The following is an 18,684-nucleotide window of genomic DNA, read 5'->3' on the forward strand; positions in this document are numbered from 1 at the left end:
TAATCCAAGCATCGTCTTGTGCTGCAGCCAGTTCAATACTGAAAATATCTGCAGTTACTTGCAATATCTACTGGAAAAAAATACACATTTCTTTTAAATTGTGACCTTTCAACTGCTGAAAAAAATCTCCACCCATATAACATATGTAAGACAGCTAGAAGGGGAGGCTATTCTCTACTATTGCTTAATTCTGCTTTATCTTATGTATTATCTGCAGGTTGCTGCACTTGCAGTTTTCTAGAATAATCTAACCTTACTCATCAAAACTGCTGGGAAATAAGTGCTGAATACGTGACAGGGACATCTGCAGGACTAAGGAGGAGAACAATTTCTACAGAGAGGCTCTGGCTACACCAATAAAGCTAAACAGAAAAAAAAAAGAAAAAACAACAAAAAAAAGGCTGGGACTGAGAAGGGTCTGCATTGCGTATTTCAGAAAAACTTAAACGCTGCGCAGATGGAATCTGTTGTGTTCTTTTTATAGGGCAAGCTAAGAATCTGTGCTCCTCTTACAGAATACTTCAGGGGAAACAGGATAAGATACCTCAAATAAAATCTTTGAGCTTGGAACTGAAAAGTAGACAGGATTCTGTTCTTTAAACTCCTGGAAAGTTTGATATTAAATACAGTGATACTGAAACTAATGCCAGTGACAGAAAATAAGACAACAGCAAAATGGCTGATAGCCACAGAAAACCAGCACCAGTTTGGCACCAAAAAGATCTGCACCCTTTTGAGAACTGGATAACATTGTCCAGGCTTTGTTCAAACTGGGTATGATAAAGCAAAGTGTGAGGTCTGCTAATCTGTCCAGGAGAGGTTATGTCTCTAACTCCATGATTGGAAGAGTTGGATATCAACTGTCTTTAGCACCTTCGATCTCTTAGGAAAGAGAACAGAACTGATGCCATCTCCATGGAAAAGTAATCCCAGGACAGCAGTCAGAAGACTGGCCCCAGTTGCTTTGTCATACATGCCCTGCAAGAGGGAAATATCAATAACCAACAGCTGGTATTCCACATAGTGGAATTTGTATGTGAGATGTGCATGTATCAACTGTGATATATACAAAACAATTTTGTTTCATTACTAAGCACCTGTTGGTTGTTTTTTTTTTTGATCAATCCCTGAAGTAATAAATTACTATTTATTAAGCAAAAAAAATTGCTAACCAATTGCAGACAAGTAATATCACATTTACACTAATGAAAGACTTCATATAATGGGTATACCAGACACAGATGATTTATTAAGAAACTCCTTAGCTAAAAAACATAAAAGCAAAAGTACTAGATGAAACCAAAGGGATCATCTTAACTCAGCACTTGTGTCTCTTACTGACCAAGCACAAATATGTAGGGATTATGAGAACAAGGTAAGAAGAGTGATACCTTGCCCTCAAGATTAGGAAATCCTGGAAGATTCCTCTGGTCTCCAGCCCCAAAGATATTTTGCCTAGAAAACTGCAACATTTTCAACATCAATGTTTACTTTAAAAAAAAAAAAAAAAAAACAACAAAACTTCAGAGAAAAGGTCTGAGCAGTGTAACTCTCCTGGACAGGCCATCTGGTGAGCAACAAGACGAAAGGGATAAACAGATACATGGTGAGTATCTATACAGGCAGGGGAACAGGGTGGTGGTGGTGGCAAAGAGGTTACAAGGACAATTAATTTGGTCTGCAACACACATTCTAGCAAAGAGGAATAAAAGAACAGACTACTACAGGGGATGGAAGATTCCATAAATAGTATAGAAGGAAAAGCAATTCTTGAAAGCATGGATGTGTGTAGAGGGAACAGATGGTAGCACAGCACTGAGAAGTATAGATTCCTACATATACTGAACCCATTAAGAGCTGAAAAAGTTCACTTTAATTAAAAAAAGTATGCCCCTTGCATTTCGCTTACCATCTGTCTGCAGAAAGCCCTCCTTTAGTGGGCCCCATCGGATCTGTCAAGGCAGGAATCTGCTGAGAATTTTGTATTTTTTTTTTTCTTCTACACTCTCAGAATACTCACAATTTTCCTTTATCACTGCCTGCAAACACACTGAGAAATGGAGCCTGACAGGAAGTCAGGACAGCCACCACACTAACCTTGTACTGACCTTCTGTTTGTTTTCAATTCTAAGTTTTTGAGGCAGGACTGGCACAGCATACAGTGGAGAGAAGTTATATTTTTGAGCTCTAGTAATGAACTATCACCATCTCTTGATCATCTACACTGGTATTCAATAAATTCATAGATACTATTCACGTTTTGCCTATCTGTTCTTGTTACAGACTGTAGTAAGAATGACAATAAGTAGAAGAGCCTATGGAGTACACCTGTTTACTACAACCACTCAAAAATGTTTGTGAAGAAGTTGCATATTAAAATACACAGACATTAAAATCATCACAAATCATTTTGGGAGAGATGATATTATGCAGCAATGCTAGTCTTTTTATATTAACTTGAAACAAGAGAGACCACACTGCTTTGCAAGTGCTATTGGTGGCTTTCATACACTCTGATGCCTAAGGAGTTTGAACCTCATTAATAAAAGTCTAGGCCATCAAATTTCAAAACAGACAACTACATAGCAATGCATTTTTTTTTTTTTTTTACAGAACTCTTTCCACAGAACCTGCACAATTTGGAATGTCACTGCCACTGCTGAAGTGAATTTACCAAAAAAGTTGAAGGTTTAACACACATTTACAACTTGTAGAAGGATGAACTGTTCTTTAAGAAAGACTAACAATTTTATTTACTGTATACAAGAGCAGAAGTGAAGTTTTAAAGGATTAAAACATAAGTAAGCCTCTTTACAGTGTTACCTATCACGACTATTTATAGCAGAAACCTCCTTCTAATCTTAATGCGACAGATTTTAAAGGTACTTTAATTGACTAATCTGGATTACTCAAATCAGTAAAACCACGTACAAAACAAATGGAAAGAAAAGGACTGGATTACTAGAGATCATATACCCCAAAACAGGGTAAAATATTATTATTTTTTTATTTTAAAATATTTTTTTCAGTTTGTGAAACTGGGACATGACGATCTTTTAAACCATCTTTGGTTACAACAATTCATATTACTCCACCAAAAAGCGAGTAAAGCTCATCCTCTTGATATGCAACAAATACTGACAACTAAGTTTTGCAAAAGCATAATTGGCTTCATGCAACGTCAGGTGGACTTTCACAAATAGAATACTTGTATTTCAAGACAAACGTTCAGTAAAATTCTTAGCTTATACAAACAGCTACCTTTTCCCAGAAATTCATTATTCTATTTTAAATGCTACTAGAAAACAGTGCAGAGATGTAGTGTCACAAACAGAAAAATTAGCTCAATACTGGGCATTGAAAGGTAAGCTGCTCCAAAGCATTCTTATTTCTTTTGACTCATTTGCTTTACAGACACAAGAGAATAAAAAAATACTAAGTTTTCATGGTTGATTCTTATTTTTAGTAGATGTATACATTCTTTCAAAACAAAAAATACATGAAAATCCACCTTAAAAATGGCTAACAAGGTATCAGTAGCTTGGATCCAAATAATGAATCTTAAATACGTTTTGCAATGGTCCAGAAAGAGTCACTGATATTTCCTTTAATAAAATTAAAGGAAGATGTGTGTATTAGCAACTGGTGTCTTATATCTTTTTGGAATGGCAAAATCTAACCTTCCAGAAATTCTGAATTTTTAAGTAACCCTGTATTATTATGTTATCCTCAAAACACGAGTGTTTCAGATGACCTTGTAACTTGATTGGACATAACAACAGAAGTGGAGGTGTCCACGTGAAATGGGACAAAGAGGAAAAACAGAGCCCTCCAAAGGCCATACATCTCTGGACAGTCCTATACTCCCCCCTTGCTGCTCCTCTCCTCACTACATTCCCTTCAAGCACTCAGATGCACAAATTCTTTTATCACTGCTATGTAGCATGATTGTAATAGTGACCATCTCTGAATTGACACACATAAGCGATATAAATAAATCTTAGAGCTTCCTCTCAATACCGCACTTTTTATTGCCATCCTATCTCTGTGGAAAACACAAAGAAGCTACAGAAAGAGGGAGAAGGCATTGTGGCACTGAGGTCTCTCTGCAGAGCTAGGGGACAACAGCAAAATGTAATGGCTCAGAAACCTCTACAAATGAGAAGGGCCCATCAAAAGGCTTTTGTGTACTGGAGCAATGTTGCATTCTTTGAAACTACTACAGGTTCACTTCCAGTGGAACTCACAGCCATCCTACCCCAAGTCCAGTAACCAGCATTTGCTAAACTGTTGTCTAACTGGATTTGAAGAGACTGGGCTATAGATAATTCAACCCTTTCGATGGTAGGGGTTTATTCATTTATTTATTAAAAATAGCCTACTCACGCTTTTCTATGGGAGAACTGCTTGCAAAGGGTTTTTGTTTGTTTTTTGTTATTCCCCCCCCCCCCCCCCCCCAGAAACCAGAGCAGAAAAACAAGAGGGGCATTTCTGATACAGCTAATGTCGCAGGATGTTACAACATGAATTAACATTTCCCACCACATCTGTGAACATACAAACTGTCACATACAGTTACAGGGAATGAAGTGAGCTGGTCCCAAGTGTCTTCCAAATGCTCCTATCATACTGAATCTATTTACCCAGTTATAATGAGCACTGATGGATGTCTAGAATCTCCTTGATCTGCCCTAGCTGTCAGCATCTTTTACTGAACTCCTGCTGCAATCAAATATAAATAACACACACATGCAATGCAAGCAGTTATAGCTGATGTGCTTCATCTTTATGACGACATCTGAGAAACACCCAAGAACAACAATTTTACGAACTATTCAAATTAATGCTTTTTAACCTTTTCTTGAATGACATAATCAAAAATTGGAACTATACAAATATCATTTTCCAACTCAACTGAATCAAGTGAGGGGAAAAGAAGACTATTAATACTACAATTTAGGAAATTTGAAGATTCTCAGAAAACTTAGGTATTTTTATCAAATACAGAGTATGGCCAGGATTATATTCTGTACTTGAAAAGTCAAATCTGAACCAGACTGCTTTCCTATGGTAATAAATTAATATAAACCTTTAAGGAAATACTCTCTTCACCGATCCCTAAGCTATGAACAGTGAGTATCTGATTCAAATTACTTCCTATACCAGACCTGAAAGAAGCTGACAGCTGGAGTTTCATTCAGCCTCTTTCAACAAGTAAGAAAAAGGCAGAGATGCCAAAGTCAGATATTAGTAGCTAGAGCTCTCTGAGGTAGGTTGGCCGTGTGTCAATTCAGGTTGCTTCCAAACCACGGTCTCCAAGATACACTTTTCTTTTGTGGTGTACTTCAAAAGGGTAAGGTAAAACCTAATATGCTTCCATCATCTTCACTCCAAATGTAAACTTAAAGTACTATTTCAGAGAGAAAGACAGGCATGTGAACCAAACAATTAAAAAAAAAAAAACCTTTCTTTGAATGTCAGATGTCTGTCTGTAATCTAAGATGCTTCAAGAAACCTCTCCCACATCCACCCTCTCAAATGGGCCCTATAATTCTGAGAACTCCACACTCAATGCAGCTCAACTGCATGCAGCGTTGTTGTGAATGCTTCAGTAATCGTGAAGAAGTAAGTACAGCTCTAGGTTTGAAGCCTACAAGTGACAGTTGTTGAGAAATTTTTAAGAAAGGCAAGCGTATGTTGCTTTAGGCAAACCTCTGTGCAATGACTCAAAATTCCATCAGTCAAGCACCTCAAAACATGTTTCAAGAAAATGAGTTATCTCCTTGGACAAGCAGTAATAAAGAAAGCTGTTTTTTTCCAATGCAGAAAGAGCAGGATGCATCCAAATTCTTATTTCTTTTTTAGGAAAAGAGTTCCAACTTTCAGAGTATGAAAGGATCCATTGGTTTATAATCATGAGTACCAGAAAAAGAGAACTGTAAAACTGCTTCTTTTAAATGAAGTCTGGATACCTTTTTTGGCAAGAAAGATAAAGTGCTTGTCTCTTGGGATAAGTTCTACAAGACAAACATTTGTTCTGGTACTAGGAACCACATCTCAAAATATCTTTCTGGCAGAAGAAACAGTGACCAAAAACACCCTCTTTGTACATAAAAAGTGGCCAGATGCTCAAAGGGATGACCCATGGGCAAATAAAAAGCACAAGCTTTATTTCTTACACAGGTGAGGGACTCTTATGTTTGGAGCAAGAAAGTGTAACAATTTGACTCACCTGTGAGAACACTGAAAAATTAATAAAGGATAGGCCAAATGCATATCAACAGAAATATTTGACAATTATGACAAAACCTAAGCAAATATTCTAGAACAAATGCTGATCAATCCTGGAACAGAACAATCTACGGATTCAATACGTGAACAGGATGCACATCCTCGCAAGACAATACAGGTACTGACCATATGGGCTGGCTGCAGGGATTTGACCGTGAAGCAGACACAAACAAAGCAGTTGGCCTTATTACTGAGAGTTCCTGGGTTGGCTGAGATATGATATGATGTTGATGCAGGTGGTGGTGAGGGAGATGTGAAAACTAACACTTCAAAGACTCAGTGAGGACCAGATATGACAAACATGATGGAAGAACAGAAAAAAATGAAGAGAAGTGTGCTGCAATCAGCTACCTAACAACTTCTGATGAAGGTAGCAGTCCTGCTCAACGTCCAGTCCTGATAAACACTTACACTTACCCCTTGCCAGGACTGTTAAGGAAAAGATTTAAGCAGACAAAGTCACTGCAAACAAGATTTAGTGGTATGTTATCCAAATTAGTAAAATTGTAGAAAGCTGTTTATCATCATAGTTCACAATGAGACAACAAGAACATCTTTTTATATGTATAACAATAATATACAACGTCACAGACTCAAGGTATGCATATCATTTTAGACTATTGAATTTTTAAAGTCTCAAATAGGCAAAGACATTCAAAGCTTGCTATAGAAATACAAGAGGACAAATATGTGCATTAGGATGAGGTGATATTACTTGGTTTCTGAAGAACCCACAAGGATGGTTATTAACCATCTACAGCAGTCTAATCCAGATCAGAAGAAACTGCTGGATAAATAGAAATACCAGCGTAGTATGAAACTGAGGAATGAAAACCTGATTTCTTCAGGTCATCTTAATCAACACAGAGAAGGAACTAGACAGTAATGAAATATAAGCAATAACATGGTATTTCTATTAATTTCTGGATTTATTAGCTTAACCTTCATGTTCTGACAGTATTAACATTTGCTGAGAAATCAAAATTCTGAACATGACCTGAGCAAGTAACATACCGAGCTGTGGCACCAATGCTTGCACATCTTCCACTGAGGCCGCTTGCAATTATTGCTAACAGGTATGTGTCAACATCTATTACATTATTTGTTTCTCTTAGGCTCAAAACGGGGGGTTAAGCGTGGATGGGATGGGAAGACACTTTAAATTATCTGAGTTTCAAACTACAGAAATGAAACTTGAATTTGTATGGCAACTGTCTTACCTTCTGGACGGTACTGAGCTACAATAGTTACTGCTTGGCCTGCATTCTTCAGGGCTGCCGCTGCTTGTTCATGGGTTGCTGCCTTCAGGTCTACTCCATTTACCTACAAATAATACAAAAAATCCTCTTTATCAAAATAAATTTTTGTGTTTATCATTATCGTTACAGAATATAGACTAACGAAGATTAACTGGATACAAACTAGTTTCCATGCCTTGTGAGATTTCCCCATTTCCAACACAACGAGCTAGTTAATACAACCAAGGATTACTTGTCTTTACTGGAAACCAAAGACAATGAATCCTCTGTCACAAATACCCATCTGCTAATAAATGCTTAAATAATTACAGTATAGCACTTCATGAATTTATATTCCCTAGGTTAATTCTCTTGATTAAGACCTTTTTCTTTCTTATTAAGGACATGCATTAAATGCTGCTTTCTGTGGTGGTTCACCTCACCTTTCTACCAGAGGACTTCAGGGACCTTGTTAGCCAAAGAGTGCCTACAGACCACTGTTTTTAACATTCAGTGATTGACCTAACCCTCCATGAAACTATCTAGTTGTTTTCAATACAGCAATTTTAAGAAGTGTCAGAAAAATGTTTGAAGCAGAAACGTCTCCAACAACATTTTTCACTGTTGCTGCAAGCTAAAATAAAGATGTGCTTTATTGTCAATATTTAATAATGGCAGAGAGATTTTTTCTTCTTAAATAGCTACCAAACCACAATGTAATAGTCCTAAGAAACTGTTGTTCATAACTTAAGTCATTTCAAGAAGAAACAACGATCTTCAGTACTAATACAGAAAAAGCCCTCAGACAGCTAAGAGATGGGTCTATGTAAGAGTAATGGGAAGTTTAGCAGTTAATCCAAGAAGTGAAGCACCAGTTTTCAGACACTACTGCCAAGCATGTCCATCTCATTAGAAGGCTTATTTCTGAAGCCTATATTCTTTCAATTTAGACACATAAAGCTCAGCTATCAAACTAAGATAACAATGTCTTGCAATTTTTCACTCTGAAAAAAAAAATCTCTCTGGGATAGGAAAGTGTCATTTTCATCAGATTACAGATGAGAAACTGAGGCAGACTAAAATCCTCAAAGATACTTGGGAAATGTATTGGCAACTGTTCCATTGTCTCAAATTTAGTTCAGTTACCTAAAGATATTCTTTGCACTTAAATCATATTATCTGGCATTAGTATCAAAAGAAGGGAAAACTTATTTAAGCAACAGCAACAAAAAAAAAAAAGCAAGGATTCCTACAGAAATGATACGATCGCCTTTCCTAAGCTCTCCACTCAGGTCTGCTGGCCCTCCTGCAAGGATGAAAGAGATGAAGATTCCTTCTCCATCTTCTCCCCCAACAATGTTGAAACCAAGACCTGTTGATCCTCGATGCAGGATGACCTTTCTAGGCTCCCTGAATGAAAGAAAGGGATGTCAAATCTTGGTTAAAAGTCATGAATAAAAGTAAAACAAACAATTAGAAAAGCTAAGTCTTCTGAAAGATGTATTGAAAATTCAGATATCAAACATTACACATTTAAGGTTACAAACAGTTTTGTTCTTCCCCAAAATGCTTAGATTTTCAAATAGCTTCTAATATTTCCATATTTTAAATTTTGCTTGTAGATGCAACAAAAAACTCTCCCTCTCGTTAACTGAGCATGCCATTAGTATGTACTCCAAATTCCTATTATGCTACAAGCCTGTTCAGCACTACATGTCTTTATTTAAGACTTTCCATATAATTCAAGAGCCTCAGTATAGCTGACAGACTTATTCCATCTAATGGTAATAAGAAGTAACAAAATAGTATTCTCCTTCTCTGAAGCTTAAAGAACAACTTCTAATGGAAATGCTAATAATGAAAAATATGTCCTTGCTGCTCTGATTTCATTCCAGTTGGTCAAGCATAGCAAAGACAAGTTCAAGAATTATACACAAACCCTTTAAAAAAAAATCTGAATTTATGTCATTCTTAAACACATTTGTAATTTATTTGCAGCAACTGCAACTGAGAAAGTTAAATGCAAACCAAGTTGTTCCATTCCTGGCTTCCTGGCTCAGATGAGGAACCAAAAGAAGAAATGCTGATCAAGTTAAAAGGACGGATTCATTAGATATGGCCAGCCAACTTCTAGTGCAGAAACCCTCCCCCCAAAAATCTGCTATTTTACTTAATAGAAGAAAAGCACAGATGATTTCAGAAACAGAAAACTTCTAATAATAAAACAGAGCAACTTTGCACTGCATTTAAAAAATCACTAGAGAGCACTAAAGAACAATTAATGGACATTAAGTATTTGAAGACATTAATTATTTATTTATAGGATAAACTAAGATGCTGCATTTTTCCAAAACAAACGAAAAGATCATATATTCTGATCTTTATAATTGCTCCACTTCTGCACTAGCTTTTAGATTAATTTAGCATCAAATTCCTAAATTTCACCCCCCCCCCCCCCATCAGCTTTAGATTCATCTTTTCCAAGTGCTAATTTATCACAAATATATGACATGAACACCTAGGTGCTCTGGATCATTATACCACGTTAATAAACGTGCTGCAGTTAGAGAACAAATACATGGTGTATTATTCAAAACGTCTAAGACTTTTAATGATGGAAGGAGCAGAAGAAAGGAAGGTAGCTTCAAGTAAAACACCTAAAGCCTTCTTTGAATAGCGTTCACATTTCAAAAGAAGTATAAAAACCTCACTTTACAGTAATTTTAACAAAAAGCTATACATGCATAAGATCAGCAATGCTGTCAGCAAGACAGAATTACTTTGGCTTAGATGTCCACCTAATAGTAAGTTAAAAATAACTATAAAGACATATCTGAGGCTCTCCCACCTTCCAATAAACTAAAATTCCAACTTCTTATGCCACTTATGTTTCAATCTGGGCAGACCCTGGTTCAGCAACTGAGTTGAATTATCTGTATCAGATGGTAGTGTGACACAGAATTCAGCAACAACATACTGGAAATGCAGAATAACATCCCCATACTTGCAGATCAGAAAGGTAACAAAATTAGAGGAGCTTCATTTTATCAGTGATGATGAACAAAAGACTACTGTAATCTTCTACTGAATCAGTGAAGGAAGGAATAGTTGTTAATGGGAAAGGATGAAAACTTCTCTAGCCATTCTGGATTTACTAATCCATCTTAACAAACCCTTGTCTATGGAGAAAAGAAAAAAAGATTGCTGGCTGTGAAATAATAAATCTCTAGCCTCCTAGTACTACCGTCCTAAAACATTCAGTCAACTCATGAAGCATTTTGACAGGACATTCTGATTTTAATACTATTCCAAGATACCATGTTTACCTTTTAATACATATCTATATATACATATAATTTGCTCCTTACACCAGTATTTACAAGTGCTAAGAAACTAAAGATACGCATTTATTTTTTGAAATATCTTCACAAGTATTTTGCTCACCAACATATCTCATGAGCTTCCCTGCTTAACTAACGTAGCTTTAGTTATTCGTTACCTGGTAATCTCATCATCTCCAAGCATTCCCTTGGGAATTGGTGAGTAACGCCCCGGTGATGCTGGGGGAAGGGACTGTCCCAAGTAGGCAGATGGAGTGATATGGTTGTCCACTGGTTGAGAATAAGCTTCAAAGAACGAAAAAAAATACAAATGTTAAGACAATAATGAAAAAGAATAGCTGAAAGTCTTGAAGTATTCTATGTGACCTCTTCTAAAAAACAACAACAAAGAAATAAGACAGTGTTACACTTTTTCAAAAGTGTCAAGATGCCTACCTCTTTCTTTTAATGCTCTGATACAGAGCATCCTAGAATCTCTAGGATACTCTAGGGCATTCTGATGTTCAGGTCTGAACAAGGAGGGGAGTTACATTTCTTATACACTGAACACAATCATCTTTAAATAAAAGCATAAGGCGCAAATGCTGGTAGAAATGCTAGTATATGCTAAGCCAACAGCACACACTAAAAACAAAGGTGGGATTATTCTACCTCCTATTCATCAAGGTAAGAGACATCAATTTACCAGCAGGGATAAACAATCTTGGGGAAAAAAAAGTAATTGTACTGCAAGGACCAGCTGCCTTAGTCACAGATGCTCTGATTAAAAACAGAAAGGAGTAATATAAGAATTTAGTCTAACCTCTTGTGTAACTGGCCATGAATCCTGTGAAGTCCTGTGCATGAAATGCTTATGTTTTAGCTGTTTGACAACACACGTACTAGAAAAATTTAGCACAACCATTTCAATTGATGGAAAATACATGACAATGCCAGGAAAGTTGTCTCAATAAGTAATTTAAAGGGTACATTATATTGCCAAGTTAGGAAACTTGGAAATATAATCAATTTTGAGTGTTCATTCAATAGGCATAATCACACCACTGTCTCCTATTACAAAGCACATTTTACAACTAAAAACCTTTTTCCTGGTGTGAGTGCTTCAAGCTTTGAAGTTTGAACACAGGGGTTGGGGACACTTTATAGATACATAATTATCAAGTTGCCATACTCTCTTCACTCTTACTGGCTTGCTGTGTCTGATGTGGTGCCTGACCTTTGAGGATTTCCACCAAAACCCCAGGTTCAACTAAACAGACATGAGACAGATTGCTCTGAAGAAACGACCTGTATTTTCTCCTTTTTCTTTTTTCGTTATAAGACACTGGCAGAACATTTGGGTCATATGCAAACTTCATCAGGAGTATTTTTACATGAGAGATTTGCTACATAGCCAGATTTCAAACCACTCTGTCCATTCTGGATTGATTCTGTGTTAGTCTAGCTTCTTAGCAAAACTGTGAGTTCCCAGTGAGGTCCACATACGGAGAACCACATCGCTTCACACCAACGCTCTGCTACCCCAACCAACGGTCCGGTTCCGAGGTACTCAGCTAGACAGGGAACCACCTTACAGACCTTAATACTCAGCATATAGAACAACAGCTATCACATCAAATTGTTTCTTGTTCTTTTAAAAGCTCTGTCACTATAGAGGAGTTTTCTAGAATGAGTTTCAAATAGCACTAAAATCCACTATAACAGCTTATGAAGTTTATCAGCTAGTGCTTTTTAAGCAATTAAGTGTGCTTTTCAGACACACCAACCCTCAGTGGGCTACATGCTCTAGACTGGGATTGAGCAGAATTTTTAGATATCACAGCTCCGGATTCACCAGTGGTTTCAGCAAAATGCAGAATCTGAGTGCAAAAGGTCTTTCCCCTTCCACCCAGCGGCCAAATGGAGCTTCCCCTAGTCAGCTTCATGGGGTCTACAGCAGAGGGAGAACATTGTTTTTGCTAAAACTGTACAATCAAATGTATTCACTGTTGAGAACACCCAGATAATTTGGAGTTATTCAAAATGAACGATGCCTAAAAGCCATCTTCCCATTTTACCAAATTAATCTGCATTTGCTTTTAACAAATAAGGGGCAGCTAAAATGATGTATATCTTACAGGAAGTAATTACATTTTTCATAACAAATCTTCTGTTCATTGACTTCCAGTGCTTTTCATTTGTTCTTAAAATTCTTAGAGCTTTTAGCTGCACCACATTCAGAAACATACAGACCACCTAATACTACCACATATTTTCAAAATTTTGTACCCTTTTACCATGCGACTAGAACTCAGCCACCAGGCCATATAACAGTTTATTATTTCAGACCTGCAGGCTATTCCACATCAGTACTGGCTATGTCCTTTAACAAAATCCTACATACACTACATGCTAGGAAAAGTCAGGTCCTTTTAAAAAGTGCTGCGGAAGCCAACCTAACAAGGCACAAAAGGCTCTCTGTGAGTTCCTGGAACAACAACTAAAAAAAGCGCCTGTAACTTTGCACAAACTGTTTTAGCTAGGTATTATGCCTGAAGAACATTCACAAAGATTATGATAGAGATAAAAGGGAAGCCATCACTTTCTGAATTCCAAATCAGGCCTAAAATTCTATTTCCAAGTAAATATTATTACTGAATTAGCTGATAATGGAATTGGGTTTTGGATGCACAGAAAACTACATGCATTAACTTGTTTTTGACAGGAAAAGTCACAGACTCTTAAGGAGAAATTCCATTTCCAAATCGACCTCCCCACACTTGACATTACAGTGCTCTGCACGGAAGGAAAATGGAAAATTTTCCTATTATCTGCAAACTGAAGACACCAATCACAAGTACGATCTCTAAAATGGGAAATAAAATTAAAACTTCATTGGAATTTACTGTTATTACATATTCTCCTCTTCCCGTATGTATGCCATTTAAGCATGGTTAAGGCATTTATGCTTCCAGTGAGGAAATAGATTACTCCCTACTTTACACTATTCTATTTCTCAACACATGATGGAAATACTGTACCAAATGTGTGCACACACAAAGGACAAATAATTTAATATTTACTAGGAGTCAAAACTGCATCATCAACTTCTTCAAAGGAGGCCTATACAGTCATCTTTGTCTCAGACAAAGCATAGGCACTTGTCTGACTGATATCCTACAAATATGCACACTGAAGTTAAATTCGGTGGTTTTAAATAGCGAGTACTAGACCTTCTTAGTAATATTTTGCATTTATACCAACATGTTATGTGACATTTCTTCTAGGATCCACTTAATCATCGACGTTTACACTCAGATTACCGAGGTAATTTACATTCCCTACTGAGCACAGCTTACTACAGAGGACTGTTAGTTATGATTACCAAACACACAAGGCAGTTTAGATATCAATGTTTGTAGCCAGATGGATGGCATTGGTCCACAGGTCCGGACCACCTAGAGTGCTGTTGTTCTTCTGCACATAGTTTTTGTTGAATTTCCATGTTTACTATACTGGAATTTCTCATCTTTCTGTCTCTGAGACTGGATGCTACATAGAAGAACAGTATGGAAATGGCAAAGTGCCCAGAAATAACAATCTTTCATAACTGCCTTTTGCCTGAGTCAGAAAATGGATCTTACTGTAACCGTAATCTGCAATCTAGCAATCTACACTTGAAGGGTTAAAAGAGAAACAGGCACAGCAATCAGCTATTCCAGACTGTCACGGGCTGTGGTCAAGCTTTCATTGCGCATACACAGTACAGCACCGTGAGCCATTTTTTCCACGTTCTCTCCCTGCTAAATGCTCTGGTCTCAAACAGCCCCAGCACTTCTTTAACAAGATTTTCAACATTAGTTTCCCCCCCACAGGCAGCTGGGAGCCTTTCACTTACTGCGATAAACATCAAATGACTGAGGTCAATTTTCAGCCCCAGGTACACAAAGAAATACGTGGGCAGGATCTGTACTCGTCCTGATAAACACAGCCACAAATCAGAATCTCAGAAAGCTCTTCATCAAACATCCCTGGATTTAGACACTAATGACACCAAAGATGCATCAAATTTCAAATGATTTGATTATCTATGCGAATGTTAACTAGCGTTGTCTCATCTTTTTGACCATCAGACCATCTGACAAAACCAAGTTGTCGCATGGCTGGTACAGAAGTTCTAAAAGCAAACAAATTTTATGGAAAACCTAGATACTGACAATTGAGAACCTGGTCCTCGAGAAGTTCTTCAGCACCCTTATGTCTCCATTTTCAATACAGGGCTCCACCATGATCACAGAAACTGAGACAGCCCTATACGTAAACTAGATCAGAGTTTAGACAGAAAGTTTTAAAGACAACCAGATCTTGAACTTGGTGTTTCGTGGACTTTTGAATGAACTATCATGCTCAGAAAATTTAGCATCATGAGCAATCTACTGCATGTTCTGCACAGTACAGGTACCAAGCCAATAGGTACTGTGCATCATGCTTTTACATGTTTTTGATAGTGTTTGTTTAAAAAACCAAACAAATAATGGGGAGTTCTGGGCATTAAGCAGTCTAGGCATATACAGTAGAGTTTCATTGCTTTATGTTATGATGCAGTTACCTTCAATGAACTGAGTCACCAGCTCATCCATCAGTTGAAAGAAATTTATTCTCTGCTTAAGAGGAGAGCCTACAGCATGCCCTTATGCATACTGCTAGAATAAATACTTATTTAAAAGTACTTATTGATACAGACAGTATGAATTTAAAAACAGAATTTATCACCCCAAGGAGAATATTATATTCCAGTCAGAGAGAAAAATATAACTTCCGCTTCTGCATGGACTGAGCATCTCAGCAGTCTGATCTCACCTACTTAAACTTGAAATGCAACAGAAATCAAACTGAAGATACTGCCAACTAACATCTGCCCATGATGAACCACATACTTATTTCCAGTTATTTAACAGTTTTTAAAAAAAATCACACTACACCTAACTCAAGGTTACTCTAAGCCTTTAGAAAAGGTATACAACTTCTAGCAGTGATCACAGATGACCATAAAACAGAGGCTGTATAAAATGGAGAAAATCGGTTTTGTATCTCTGAATGGAGTCTTCAAGAATATCCTTTTAATAAGACAGACAAAAAAACTAATTAGCTCCAAATTCTAATTCTATAGGCTTATGAATAGATTTAAAGCTACTGCAGCTATCACCAACAAGGTGAGATGAGGCTTAAGGTACTACAGTCCTTTTGCTGTGTTGTATTTTATTATTGTTTATTATATACTGGTTTAGATTAAATCAGTGCTTCATTTCAAAAGTGTTCCTTTTTTCACTATCTGAACAAATCAGGGCTAAGTATGACATCAATTGTTTGCAGCTGACAGTGAAACAAACAAATAAAAACCCTAAAATGACTCGTTGTTCCTTTCTCCCCCACTACCAGCTTATGGGAAGAGATCAGATTAAATAGACAGGTATGTATTTGAAAATCCTTTCTCTCCTTTAGAGTAAGGAAAAGGTTTCTCGCTCCTATTGTGGAATGTCTGGTTATAGGAAAAAATGTTCTAGATTGAATGAATTAGAAGTTGAACAAAAGGTCAGTTTGGGTTAATAGAAAAAAGCTTATTTTCCAATATAACAGTAAAATGTATTCACAATATTCAATTTACTACTACCTATTCAAAAGTAAATCCTTTTGATATTTTAAGTGTTTAACTGTAGCACTAGAATTTGTATCAGCAAACAGCAGTATTTATCTGAGATGAGCTGCTTCTGCAGTTGTTGCCAGAGTTGCTTCCACCTTCATTTAAAGGACTTACAAGAAAAATCCACTCAGCACCTGAACCGTGGAACTAATTAGCAGTTATTTACACAGAACACTGCATGCACTTCAAGATTTGACAGCTGATAACTGAAAAACAGCAGCAAAAACCATCAGCTTCTCAACCTAAGACATAGGAGCCTTTAGTCACATCACTGCTTGCCAGTGTAGAAACTGCAACCATTAAGTCACAGAGTACGGCTACTAAGCTCACTGAAAAAGACCAGCTTGGTCAGGGTTTATTCAGTCTTGGAAAGAAAGTTTCATCGCTCTCATTCCTTTTTCTGAACACCAAATGTTAATACCATCTTGAAGAAACAATGAGCAAGTATATTAAATTTTTCTTTACATTGCAGGAAGCTCAGAGTTGAGCTACATTCAGATATTTGACTTACGAAAAAACAAAATGAAAACAACAAAAAACAAATAAAACCCCCCACAACTCCCGTAAATATTACCCTTACATCACCAAGAAATTCCTGTAACTATTTTAATGCAGCATGCATTGTTTTTTCATCTGAATTACCAACATTTATGTCAAAACTGAAACATATGAAGTTAACACGGAATTTCACAATACATTCATGGAATACAATAACATGGAATTTTGCAGGTATTAAAGGTCAAGACCTTCCTCCCCGAGTCTAGTTTAATCAAAAACATGCATCTCATGAAAAATCAGTAGAACAGAAAAAATTGGTTAGAACATCACTATCTTCCACCTGAAACAGTATTCTGGCTTTTGCTCAGTTCAGAACTACAGAGTGCATTCACATCCTCTGTATGAATTAGGCACCCGCGATCTCCTTGCACACATCAGCAAATGATCAGAAATACCAAATCACTAGGACAAGGACACAGCAGTCATAAACTGTCAAAGGGTTACCACTATTACCATCTTTTCAACATACCATCTCTAGGACATTATTCTGCTTTCCACAGTTTTCCTGATTAATCGATCTTTCTTATAGCAAATTTTTACAACAGTCAGAAACTAATTTAAAAGCTTGAAACTTAAAATACTAAAATGGTGTACATTAAAGCCTCAAAGAAAAAAATAGGTCATAAAGACAAGCTGAACTTACAGTTTGTGATGTCAGGAGGGGCATAACTATCATTCATGAACATGCTGGTGGGTTTTGCAACCTTCAGATAAACAAAGTCTGATGTGTTTTTTAAGGCAGTCACTGCTTCTTCATGAGTAACTTCTTCTAAACAAACACTGTTCACCTAAAGATTAAACATAAATTATCAACGCAAAAAAATGCCAGGTTTCATAGGTCACTCAGAAATCTCTTGGAGCACTCTAGCATTAGGAGTCTTTATTATGATTCATGTGCCCCAGACATAATTGGTCAAGCTATTTAAAAGATGCTTTTTAGTGCTGTAAAATATTTAAAAAGTCTTTCCTCAAAAGATTATAATAAACTGTATTGACAGTAGCATTGGAAAAGCAGCAAATCCTTTTCAATCTTCTCTCCTATTTTGTATTAAAAGTTAACAACAACAAAACCGACCCACTTTCCAGCAACCCAAATCAAAGCTATGCTGATACTACTGCTTACCACAATGACCAATACTATCTTGCTATGTTATGCTACCTCAATTATTTGCCTAAACCTACATTTTCTCTTTTGATCAGCCTGTCAATTTGCTTGCACAAAAGCAAACTTTTTGATTCTTGTTGTATTGTAGGCACAGAGATACACTTGGCCATAATCACAGCACTGACGCTGTATGTTATTGTAAGCATTAACTAGAAGAAAGGTTTTTCTAATATGAAAAATTAACTATTTGATCTTGTCATTATGTAATTAAGTTTTAGATGTTGTAATGGGTAACACACTCTTGCCAAAGGTAGAGGTCAAAACTGGAGCAGAAAGAACCAAAAGTGACTGACATATCCCCAGTAACAAGAAATAATTTTAACTTCAGAGGCAACAGATTTTCTGACTATTGCTATTAACATGAAACAGCAGCATTTAGTTAAGAAAATAAGTCCTTTAACAATTAGTATC

The 18,684-nt window shown here is 36.7% G+C and overlaps 1 protein-coding gene across 3 annotated transcripts in view; it reads right to left on the reverse strand.

The window, feature by feature from the left end:
- DLG1 (discs large MAGUK scaffold protein 1) overlaps positions 1-18,684 on the reverse strand; it is a 151,780-nt gene that overhangs the window by 33,147 nt on the left and 99,949 nt on the right. For all 3 annotated transcript variants that reach the window (XM_035544711.2, XM_035544709.2, XM_035544712.2), the window contains 4 exons: positions 17,752-17,896; positions 11,029-11,155; positions 8,783-8,939; positions 7,512-7,614 (listed from right to left, as the gene is read on the reverse strand). In XM_035544711.2, coding sequence (XP_035400604.1) covers positions 7,512-7,614; positions 8,783-8,939; positions 11,029-11,155; positions 17,752-17,896 — 532 coding nt within the window. The remainder of the gene's footprint in view (positions 1-7,511; positions 7,615-8,782; positions 8,940-11,028; positions 11,156-17,751; positions 17,897-18,684) is intronic.

This window comes from Cygnus atratus, chromosome 9 (genome assembly GCF_013377495.2).
Source record: "Cygnus atratus isolate AKBS03 ecotype Queensland, Australia chromosome 9, CAtr_DNAZoo_HiC_assembly, whole genome shotgun sequence".
Lineage (NCBI taxonomy): Eukaryota > Metazoa > Chordata > Aves > Anseriformes > Anatidae > Cygnus > Cygnus atratus.